The following is a 12879-nucleotide window of genomic DNA, read 5'->3' on the forward strand; positions in this document are numbered from 1 at the left end:
TAAAGAATTAAAGCAAATATAAAATCTTTTTTATTGAATAGATTACTTGCTTATTCTGTAATTAAAAAAGCAGAGTATGTTAAGAAATCGCCATGTCAAATTTCAGCGAGCGATATGAACTGGATGTTAATTTGTGAGGTTTTACTTTCAAAAAATTTAACTAAATTCTTAATTTACGAAAATAGCATTTAAAAAAGTAAAATGGCATTAAAAATTTTTTTTCAAATAAAAATGAATATAACTTTTCGCAGCTTTGAGCCGCATGCGAGACTGAAGTAAAATTCAAAGAATTTCACAAAGAAAATATTTCATAAATTTGAATATTGAATTTTAAAAAAATCTGAGTTTTCGTCAAAAATCTATTTTTTAACGTAATCGCCTACCTTATTCAATAAAAACTATAGATTCTTAGATTTTAATTCTTAGTATTCTATAGATGCAATTCTTAGTATTTTATAGATGCAATTCTTAGTATTCTATAGATGCAATTCTTAATATTCTATAGATGCAATTCTTAATATTCTATAGATGCAATTCTTAATATTCTATAGATGCAATTCTTAATATTCTATAGATGCAATTCTTAATATTCTATAGATGCAATTCTTAGTATTCTATAGATGCAATTCTTAATATTCTATAGATGCAATTCTTAGTATTCTATAGATGCAATTCTTAGTATTCTATAGATGCAATTCTTAATATTCTATAGATGCAATTCTTAATATTCTATAGATGCAATTCTTAATATTCTATAGATGCAATTCTTAATATTCTATAGATGTAATTTTCTAGATTCTTAGTTGAAACACAACAATTATATTTCAAAGTGTGCAAAGGAGAAGATATTTCATTTTAGAAGAAAAAAGCTGCTATTTTATTGTTTGTTTGAATATAAAGGAAGAAAAGCATAATCAAACTCCTGGCATCATTTGAGTTAAGCAGAATTTAAAGTTTTAATAAAATCAAAATTGCCTTTCTCAAGAAATTTTGAAAAACAAATCAATACAAACGATTTCATTAAATTGAATCACAAGCAATATTCCTATCGAACACATTGGTCTCCCAAGACGGCTAGTAGTACAATTTAGAGGCCGCCGTCGATTTACGATCGAGTTCTGTTCCAACTGACAGGTCGGAAGTTCAAATAGACCGTTAAATCGGATTCACTTTTTTATCACTATTTTCATTTAAATCAGTTATAAAAACTACATTTTAATTGCAAAAAATACATTCTATTCTGTATTTTGTGAAAAATACATAATATGCACTCATTAAACGAAATGAGTACAAAATACAACATCGAATAACATTTTGTATTGAAATGTTAAATTCATTATATCTATTGTTAAATTTGGATGATCGTATGCTGAAAAAATATAATTCATTTATATCAAAATAAAATAATGCATTCCGAGTGAACGTACAGAGCAATGACGCGCTATTTCTGCAATTCTCGCCATAAAGGTATAAAACATCAGCACAACAACGATATACATTGTAAACCATCTCACATAAATATATACAAAGTAATTCTATAAACATCTCACATTAAGACATGAAAGAAAGTACAGAAATCTTCATCTAAACAATTTTGAAACCAACTGTCAAAGTTAGATCAAAAGATCCGAGATAGATCAGAAACGTACAGAGCGAGAGCTACTTACTCAACAGCCCAGACGGCATGTTACGTAACGACAGCAGCAAAAGTTAAAAACAACGTGTCAGGCACCCTCTGCTGTTGCAGGAGCTGCGTCAACAGGCCCAGTCCGGCACATGGCTGGATGTGAAAATTCCAGCTACTTGCGATCCGGCTGGGTTCGCTCAACAGCGCCGCCGAGTGGATTTTGCCGGATTCGCAGGAAGGCCCCTCATTCGATCGAAACTTTTCCCATTTTTCCTGCACCTTCCTCCCCCCCCCCTTTCCAACATTTCATTTCGCGAAATATCCCGGTTTTTGTTCCTGATTTTTAGCACAGATCCCAAGCGAGCAGATGGTGGATATTTCTATGGATAATGTTAGGAGGAAATTTCTGTAAGGAAAGGAGAAATTCGGCTTCAGAAGAAATAGGGGGTGGTATCGAATGCATTTCGGCACAATCTTTTGGGGAAAAAAAGTTAAATGGTTTTTGATAGGCACAGAAGTTGTTGCAGACGTTTGTCGTAAGAGTTTTCCAAAGAATTTTTCTGACAATATTTAATATGGTGAGGGAAGTTTGGTTTCGTTTAGTTGCCGAGTTTTATAGCATAAGCGCCAGATTTAGTAATAATATTCCAAATATATGGAATATTATTAATAACAAATAATTAAAAAAACAAGTTAGAAACAAATAGTAAAAACAAACTTCATATAAAGAAAATATGACGTTAAAAATATCAAAAAACGTTAATACAAAGTTCAAAATGCTTTAAAATTAATATTCGAAGTTAAAAAAAAGCAGTGATTTTCCTAAAATGCCTCCAATATTTAAAAGTGAGATAAAGGCAAACATTACTGACGGAAAAATATTTTTAGTAATTATATATTATTATATTCGTAGATGGATAAATACAACAACATAATTTAATGGTGATATTAAAAATGAATATGCATTAAAATTTCGAAGTTCAATTTTCAGATGAATTCAATACTCCCTCGTTATAAATAAAAACAATATCTTAAAATTGCACGTGACGCATTTCATTATCAATGAATAATGTAATCATTAAATGTTTCATTTCCATTATTTCCAATTTCTTTGCTTAAACAAACATAAAATAATAAAGAAGCCACAAAATCTTCTGAGGTAATTTCTGATAAAGCAGGATCCCCATTTTACTGCTATGAGAAGCGTCTAGTGGTTGCACAGTGAAGAGTCCAACTGACGAACATCAACGGTTTATTCCACACAAAAAAGGAGGGGGGGGGGGGAAATGAGTAGCAAACCACATTCGAAGCATTCATAAACATAATACTTGCAGAATCAACAGCACACTAGCAGATAGTATATCGCTCAATAAATAGTGCAATGGTACTTGGCATAAAGCAATTGAACAGTTTGTTTTAAGATCAACATTCCTAAGAGTGAATTCCCGCTCGTGCGTGCGCTTAAACTTATATAGCCACGGTGATTTTGTATAGAATTGTCTAGAAATATCTGGATCTCGGCTCCAAATAAAGACATGGTCAAATTTTTTGTATATACTATAGCTTTCATTTTTATCGCCAAAATTGCCAAATCCTTAACATGTCCTTAATAGTAGTTAGTTATCCTTAGTAGCCGAGACCGTAAAGATAACTTTAATTGTTGCCAGTTGAATTATTTGTAAATCTCTCTTCTATGAAACTAACTAGGAAGAAAAACTATATTAAAAATGTGTACCATTATTGTCTTTGATTGTTGAAAGGGTACAAAGTATTGGTGGGGATTGAAAATTACTAAATTATCCTCCCAATCCTTTACATATGTTTATTTAACTGATTTTCCTTTGTACCATTACTTACAGAAAGTTGATTTCTTCGTAGATAACCTTCACAATTAGAAATTAGTAAGAATTGTTAATATTGAGGATATAATCTCGTAAAACTTATTTTGATTGATTTCTAAATCCTATTCTGCCGCATCAGTTAAACTTGAAAACTAGCGATATCGGAACGAAGTCAAATTCACAACACTCATAACAACTTTTGAAATGGTTGCCAAATCTTGGATCTGAATTGTACTAATCCCGTAAGTTACTGAGGAAAAACAACAAAATTCAGCTTAGTTTTAATTAATTAAAATTCTAATTACAATTTCAAAAAAGGATATGAGGTGTCCGTTTAAGTAGGAAGTGCATAATCCCCATCCTCTCAGAAACAAATGAGCCAAATTTGGCGAATATAGATCAAATGCTATGATTTTACAGCGCCAACGGACACATAGAACAAACACACACTTTCATCTTTATTATTAGAAAAGATAAAGGTAACGGAAAATTCCGAAAACTATAAATAAGCATTAACGCAGTGAAATAATCCAAAGTTTCCAAATAACTGCACTATCAGACACACCTTTATTATTCACAAAAAGACTGGCTCTCTTGTGTAGAAAATAGGAAACATTATCTACATCATTAGAAACATCATTTACAGATGAATAAACTTTGCTTAGCAAGCAGTTCTAAACTGCATACTAAACGGAACGATGCTGCATTTGTCAAAATTATTTTTAATCTCATCTCCTTTTCAAATAAAGGGACATATTTCGCAACATAAATGCAAGCTAAGGATAATTTCTCAAAAATATATATTCGAAATGTACAATGCACTATCTAAACTTCTAGAGAATCAGCATTTTTTGTAAGTTAAAGCTGTTTTGAAATAATGTATTTTATTTTGTTTCGCTAAAAACATTTACACATCGACTGTTAAAATGAATGAAACATCGAATAAAATGTAAATGTTCCTGTAAATGAAAGATAAATATTATTTACTTAAATTTTGAGTCTTGAAATTCTCTTGCGGGTGTAAAACTTGTTTTCACATTTAAATACATCCGGTCATCTGAATCTTTTTAACTTGTAATTAATCATTTTTAAATATTTGATTGATTTTTAATGCATGTTGTATAAAAATACGATTCAGAAAATAATGTAAATAAAGCTTGCTAATAAAATTTTCCATTTTTTTGTAAAGATATTTTATTTAAATTAAATTAATATTAAAAAATTTATGTAAAATATATACTATGTTCATTATTTTTTAAGAATTTTTTTATAAATTTAATAGCAAAATTTTAATGGAATTTCATGTAAAATATATATTACGTTCATTATTTTAAGAATTTTTTTATAAAATTAATAGCAGAATTTTAATGGAATTTTATATAAAATATATATTACGTTCATTATTTTTAAGAATTTTTTTTATAAATTTAATAGCAGATAAACAAAGATAATATAATAAAGATATGGAATTTTATGTAAAATAAATACTATGTTCATTATTTTTTAAGAAATTTTTTTTATAAATTTAATGAAAATTTTAATGGAATTTTATGTAAAATATATATTATGTTCGTTATTTTTAAGAATTTTTTTATAAATTTAATAGCAGAATTTTATATAAAATATATATTACGTTCATTATTTTTAAGAATTTTTTTATAAATTTAATAGCAGATATTTAATGGAATTTTATATAAAATATATATCACGTTCATTATTTTTAAGAATTTTTTTTATAAATTTAATAGGAGATAAATAGATAATATAATAAAGATATAATTAATAAAGATATGGAATTTTATGTAAAATAAATACTATGTTCATTATTTTTAAGAAATTTTTTATAAATTTAATGGCAGATAAATAAAGATAATATAGTAAAGATATAGTTAATAAAGATATGGAATTTTATATAGAATATACTAAGTTCGATATTTATTAAAAAATTCTTTTATGAATTTAATAGCATAATTTATTGCGAAATACGGAAAGATTCAAACACAAAAAAGCTGCTGACTGCGAAATTCTAACTCGAGATATTTTAATTAAATTAAATTCTCTAAATTAAATTAATTAAATTCTTTAATTAATTAATTAAATTTTATTTTATGTTTTATATCTCTTTGAATCTAGAAAAAGCATTTTTTTAGAATTATATTTGAATGTCTTCAGTTTTAATAAAACAGAATTGCATATACGAAAATCATTCATTCAAAAAAAGTAATAATACTGACGCCTATTCAGGATTTGCTGCATTCACAATTTTATTTTCCCCAAATTTAAGAGTAAAAAATTTTTCAGTATTGGTATACATTGCAAACATTATCATAATTAGAACAACTGGCAAAATTAATTTTTATAGTTTATATAAAAAGTAACTACATCTTAGAAATTAATTTTTTCCCATTATTTCTTAGTAAATGTACATCTGAATTTAAATTGCACCAAATGATGAAAAAAATTCCTAAATGTTTTAACTAATCAAGCTCCTATGGAGGTAAAGGCTAGAATTCTCAGTTTCTGGACAGTTATTTGAAGATTTCCAATATAAAAGATTTTGCTTCAAGACGATTTGCAACACTCGTCACGATTGGAATGATGGTTTAAATGAAGTACAGAATTAGGTTTTATGTAGTTTAAGTAAATAAATACGTTTCTGGAAAATTGTGAAGTCTAAAATTTTAAAAAATCCTTTCTTCCTATACTCATACTTAGTGCAATATTTTAGAAACGATATTTTAAACAAAATAAAAACCATTCTACTATTTTACAATAAAAACTGATCGAATCCTGAAGCTTTGAATATCACTATGTCAGACGATTTTAGACTATTTAAATGGCTACATTCCGGATGATTATTCATTCAACGGACTTCGTTTTCACCAACAGTCATTGATTGGTCTGAAATAATGAAATCCAAACTTCATGACTCGTTTAGTTTTAATTCCAAAATAGCAAACATTTTTTTTTTTTTTTTGTTTTTTTGTTTAGAATGTTTGAATTCAAAAATATTTTGCTAAATATGACTATTAGGATAAAAAAAATAGATTTCCTGATTACTTGCATTTTAATACATTTATTGACTCAAACAAAAAAAAAAATTACATTTCGTTTAAAACATTCTTACAACTAGAAAAATGCTAATATACATACATTTATGTATGCATATATATGTAATAATATTTAAAACTCTTAATTTAATCCAAATTAATTTCCAAAACTTTATCTTAATTTAACCTATTGCAACTTCATTCTAAAAATATTCTCTTATTTCGTGATCCAATTCCACTTTCGGTTGAATTAATTCCTCTGTAAAACTAATGCGCCATCAGTGCTACGTATCAAATGAAAGTGATACTTCATTTAATATGTTGCTCTTGTCAAAGGTCATTCCATCGGCACGTGGTCGGAATGTTATATAAGACATCATTTGTTTCGGCCCCTTTTGCCCTTTTTTTTACTTCTGCATTTGTGCCGCGCTGCGTCTGCTTGTAAATAAATTGCTTTCCCGAGATGGATATTAAAGAGAGAATAAAACGAAATTAAAAATGTGAAATGTCTCTTCACTGCTTGTCAAACCTGCCTTTTGCTGCAAACCACACACATACACACACACACACACACACACACACACACACACACACACACACACACACACACACACACACACACACACACACACACACACACACACACACACACACACACACACACACACACACACACACACACACACACACACACACACACACACACACACACATATATATATATAAACATTTATACACACATATTAACCAATTAACTGTTTCGACCTCTTCGGAAAATGTGTATCTAAATAGTGTCTAATAATAAATAATAATAGTAAATAGTGTATCTAAATTTACGGAATGAGTTACGACGAATAAACTCGTCATAACGCAAAATGTATTTTTTCCATGACGAGTACACTCGTTAAAAACAGTTAAGTGGTTAATACTGTCATATATTGCGCTATATTTAATTAATGAAATTCTTCTTGCAACATGATTCTATCACTAAACAATTATCGAATAAATATTTTTGCTATTTTTTTAAATACTTATTGGCCCAGTTTAGTTATTTTTATTGAAAAATCATTCTGACCGCAGATCTTTTTTTAATTAAAAATAATACCAATGTTTTAAATTGTTAAAGAAGGGTTTTTGAAAACTTTTTGGGAAACTGCTGTGTGAATTTTGTAACATTCTATGCTGGGTCTTTCCGATGGATGGGTCACGATCCCAATTCACATTGCGTGCCAAACGTTTAGGGTCACAAAACCGTTGGCAGCTGTTCACATGGAATGTCATTTGAATACAAAATATCCTTCTATTCTATTATGGAATAGTTACGAAAATCTGTTTGACTTCTGGCATTTCATTAAATCAATCATTTAGGGATTTAAAGCATTCCTTTTAAGTCATGGATGGAGCATAAAAAATATTTTGTATATTAATTCAGTATAAAACTAAATGTATCATCTACTTTACAAGACAAAATAGTTCATATACTCCATCATTTCCCCTGAATTTCATATAGTTAATAATTACAGTAAAATTTAAAAATAAGAGAAATTATTAAGAAACATTGTTATATAAATATTTAACCTTATATTAATTGTTGTCTTGTTTAATTCACGATTTACTTGTGTTTATCATATAGTTTGACCCTTTAAAGGGCCATTTTTTTCTAGTCATATTATATTAAAATATTTTTAGGCTTGAAATGAGAATAAGAAAAGGGATTCATTTAGTTTATTAGATAAATTTAATTTGATTCATTAATTAATTTGGTTCATTAATAATTAAGTAACAAATCAAAACGCATCATTTTGTCTGAGATAAATAACTGAAGCATCTAAGTTTCTGATTGACTAAAAAAATTTGTCAGAACTTACGCCAACCTACATAATTTCATACAAAGATTGAATAATTTGGTGGGAAGCATACTTCCCACGGCCCTAGAAAGGGTTAAGTCATGGGAGCATAAAAAATATTTTGTATATTAATTCAGTATAAAACTAAATGTATCATCTATTTTACAAGACTTAATAGTTCATATACTTCATCATATCCCTGAATTTCATATAGTTAATAATTACAGTAATCTTTCAAAATAAGAGACATTATCAAGATAATAACCTTATATAAGATAATTAACCTTATATTAATCGTTGTCTCGTTTCATTCACGATTTACTTGTGTTGATAAAATAGTTTAATTCACTCGTTATCTGTGATGGTTCAAGTTAATGTGGTTCATAGTAAAATATAGAAAAATAACTTCTTATAATAGAAAATTGTGGCTTTTATCTAATTAAACTTACAAAAAAAAATGAATCAACTGATAAATAATGCTGCTCTACAAAGGAATGGAAAGTTTCATAATAACTTAAAATTATTCCAAATTATCTTATTAGAAGAATATATCACATCAATATAATGCTTAGAACGCATTTATTGTCGGAATTTTCTATATGATGAAAATATTAAATTTTGTTGTATTGTGACTTATGGCACTCTACAAGCCCGCTGACAGTTAGTCAGCGATTTAAGCCGAGTGAGCGTCTCTTGTTTTTTTCAGTAGCGCCAACTAGGGCCAAGAGAAGACTTAGCTACACATGCGTCACAAACCCTTTTAACGGGGCGGACTTCATTCATGCATTTCATTCACTCATCCACAGGTCGTAATTTAGACCTGAATCAGAGAACGATCACCTCTGAACCAGTACCCCCAGTGGTATTACTCTCGACATGTAGGACTTTGAGACCATGATAGATTTATAAGTCCGCCAGTCACCACACACACGGAGAGTCTTCGGCTGGCGGGGTTCGAATTCGCAACCTAAGGGATGCGAGTCCAACGTCCTACCAATCAGGCTATCCCGGTCTTATATTAAATTTTAAAATTTATTTTTTGGGATATAATAAATTAATAAATTATAATTAAATTAGATCAAATAAATAATAATTAATAAGATAATTAAATTTAATTAAATTATAATAAAAGTTTTTTGGATATAATAAATTAATATTTTTTGGAAAATTGTATTTAAATTTAAAATATTACATTTTAAATTCAAATACAATTTTTCAAAAAATATTCGAATAAAAGGGATTATGAAGACAAATTTTGGATTATACCAGCGGGTGTGGTTTCCCTCGAGCATTCTCACATACTCTCTAATAAAGGCTTCATTCCGAAAACGTCTTACGAAATATCAACCTTTGGCGTGAATTTAGACTCTTTATTGAATTTATCGAGACATTTTTGGCGATTAAACCCCGACATAGGGCTAATACTATTCCAAAATCGAATTTGTGTTTTGAATGCATTTTTCCAAACCGATTCAAACAAAATATTTAGCACAAAGCTAATCTTGTAGTCACAATATCACATAAAAATTTGAAAATTTTTAAGTCATTGCTTTTTTCAATAATTGCGTTTATATGTTTCTGAAAGTACAGACCAACAGAGGGTCATACTATGCTGAATTTGGCTCAAAATTTGATTGATGACTATCCTGTCGATGTTATATCTATGTAAAGAATTTTATTACTCTAGCTTTCTCCTTTTCGTAGTTATCGTGTTTACTTATATTCGAATAGCAGGACAGGCAGACTTCTCTGGACGGATTTTACACAAAATTTGATTGAAATGTACAAATTTGGTGTAAAGACTGTATATCAAATTTCATCCGTCTAGCTCAAAGCGGTTCTGAGTTATCTTTGTCATACATAGACAGAGAGATGGGTATTTTTTTAAAAATGCGTTTTTCGTACTCAGGTAGGTCTAAAACGTGGATATTTCACAAAATTAGTGTAATTAGAGAATGTCAGACAACAAATATAATATAAAGGCTAGAGAGAACTGGTAACAATTTTAAATATTATAAAAATTCTAAGTATAGGGAGAAATCCGTAGAAATTATTTTGTAGAATATAACTATTTATAAAAATTGTATTTGACAATATTTAAATATTTTATTTAAATAAGAAAAAATTAACTTCGAGAAATAAACTATTGCAAATGATAAAAATGGCATATAAAATAATATAAATCGTTAAAATATGCTTTTTAACAATTTTGTAACAATACAGCATATATGAGTTACAATTATTATACATGGAATGCACACTTTTTGCATGTTTTGAGAATAACTCTCGAAAATATACGTGAAAATAATATTTTTACTTAAAATATAAATAAATATTTTTAATGATTTAAATTGAATTAATGAGTCAAATTTCTTTAAATTTTACCAATATTTAATAAAATATTTTTTACGCAATTTTTCACCAATAGATTATTATTATTGAACTGAAATTCAAAACATTTCCATGATTTCATCAAATATTTAATTGCGAGGTTTTCTTTCAATATTGAAAAAAAAGAAGGATTCGGTTTAAATTTTGTGTAATTTATAAGGCGAATCACAAAGTAAAGCTACTACAGCACGGTGAAAATTAAAAACAGACAAACCTTCCATTATATTTTAATAGCACTATGATGCCACGGAACTGGTCTCCATTAAGATAGTTCAAATACAAAATGAATAGAGCATATGTAGGATGTAGGTGGTGGTTTTCTGATGGTAAGGTACTGGCTTCGACGACGGAAGATTCCATTTTCGATACCCGATTCCACCGAAGAATGGCCATGTAAGAAGTTCTGGTGCACAATCACTTCTTAGAAACCATATTCCCTACCACTAGTGTGGTGTGGAAGTTTGGGAAGAGAGCTGCCAAGTTTTATATCACCCTTGTCATCTGACTGCTTTTCAGAATTATCTGGTCCGTTACAAAATAGCTCTAGCACTCTTTTAAAACGAGACGTTAATATAACTAATACTAAACTAAACATATATAGGATTAATGAAATTACACGTCTTTAATTTTCAAACAGTTTAATGCGAAATTTTTATTTCTTAAGGGGATCATTAATATAGACTTATAAATAAAAGATTTCATTGAAAGTAGTTGTAATCAATATTCATAAAGAACTAACTGGTCCCAAAAGAGGTTAGTAATTAATAAATAGAAAATATACACATTGCTAAGCTTCTATCATCAAACCGCTATATAAGTAACTAATTAAAATTAAACTAAACATATATAGGATTAATGAAATGACGCGTCTTTAATTTTCCCACAGTTTAATGCGTAGATTTTTTTTCTTAGGGGGATCATTAATATAGACTTATAAATAAAAGATTTCATTGAAAGTAGTTGCAATCAATATTCATAAAGAACTAACTGGTCACAAAAGAGATTAGTAATTAATAAATAGAAAATATACACATTGTTTAGCTTCTATCATCAAAACGATATATAGGTAACTAACTAAAATTAAACTAAACATATATAGGATTAATGAAATTACGCGTCTTTAATTTTCCCACAGTTTAATGCGTAGATTTTTTTTCTAAGGGGGATCATTAATATAGACATAAATAAAAGATTTCATTGAAAGTAATTGTAATCAATATTCACGAAGAACTAACTGGTCACAAAAGAGGTTAGTAATTAATAAATAGAAAATATACACATTGTTTAGCTTCTATCATCAAACCGATATATAGGTAACTAACTAAAATTAAACTAAACATATATAGGATTAATGAAATTACGCGTCTTTAATTTTCCCACAGTTTAATGCGTAGATTTTTTTTCTAAGGGGGATCATTAATATAGACATAAATAAAAGATTTCATTGAAAGTAATTGTAATCAATATTCACGAAGAACTAACTGGTCACAAAAGAGGTTAGTAATTAATAAATAGAAAATATACACATTGTTTAGCCTCTATCATCAAACCGATATATAGGTAACTAACTAAAATTAAACTAAACATATATAGGATTAATGAAATTACGCGTCTTTAATTTTCCCACAGTTTAATGCGTAGATTTTTTTTCTAAGGGGGATCATTAATATAGACATAAATAAAAGATTTCATTGAAAGTAATTGTAATCAATATTCACGAAGAACTAACTGGTCACAAAAGAGGTTAGTAATTAATAAATAGAATATATACACATTGTTTAGCTTCTATCATCAAACCGATATATAGGTAACTAACTAAAATTAAACTAAACATATATAGGATTAATGAAATTACGCGTCTTTAATTTTCCCACAGTGTAATGCGTAGATTCTTTTCTTAGGGGGATCATTAATATAGACATAAATAAAAGATTTCATTGAAAGTAATTGTAATCAATATTCACGAAGAACTAACTGGTCACAAAAGAGGTTAGTAATTAATAAATAGAAAATATACACATTGTTTAGCTTCTATCATCAAACCGATATATAGGTAACTAACTAAAATTAAACTAAACATATATAGGATTAATGAAATTACGCGTCTTTAATTTTCCCATAGT

The 12879-nt window shown here is 28.2% G+C and overlaps 1 protein-coding gene across 2 annotated transcripts in view; it reads right to left on the reverse strand.

The window, feature by feature from the left end:
* LOC129980549 (apoptosis-stimulating of p53 protein 1-like) overlaps positions 1-12879 on the reverse strand; it is a 599431-nt gene that overhangs the window by 412045 nt on the left and 174507 nt on the right. Inside the window, exon 1 of one of the 2 annotated variants that reach the window (XM_056090900.1) lies at positions 1668-1701. The exons of the other annotated variant lie outside the window; for it this stretch is intronic. Coding sequence (XP_055946875.1) covers positions 1668-1686 — 19 coding nt within the window. The 5' untranslated portion in view covers positions 1687-1701. Of the gene's footprint in view, positions 1-1667; positions 1702-12879 lie in introns of those variants that run through there. 2 annotated transcript variants of the gene reach the window in all.

The sequence above is a fragment of the Argiope bruennichi genome, chromosome 8, assembly GCF_947563725.1.
Source record: "Argiope bruennichi chromosome 8, qqArgBrue1.1, whole genome shotgun sequence".
Taxonomy (NCBI): domain Eukaryota; kingdom Metazoa; phylum Arthropoda; class Arachnida; order Araneae; family Araneidae; genus Argiope; species Argiope bruennichi.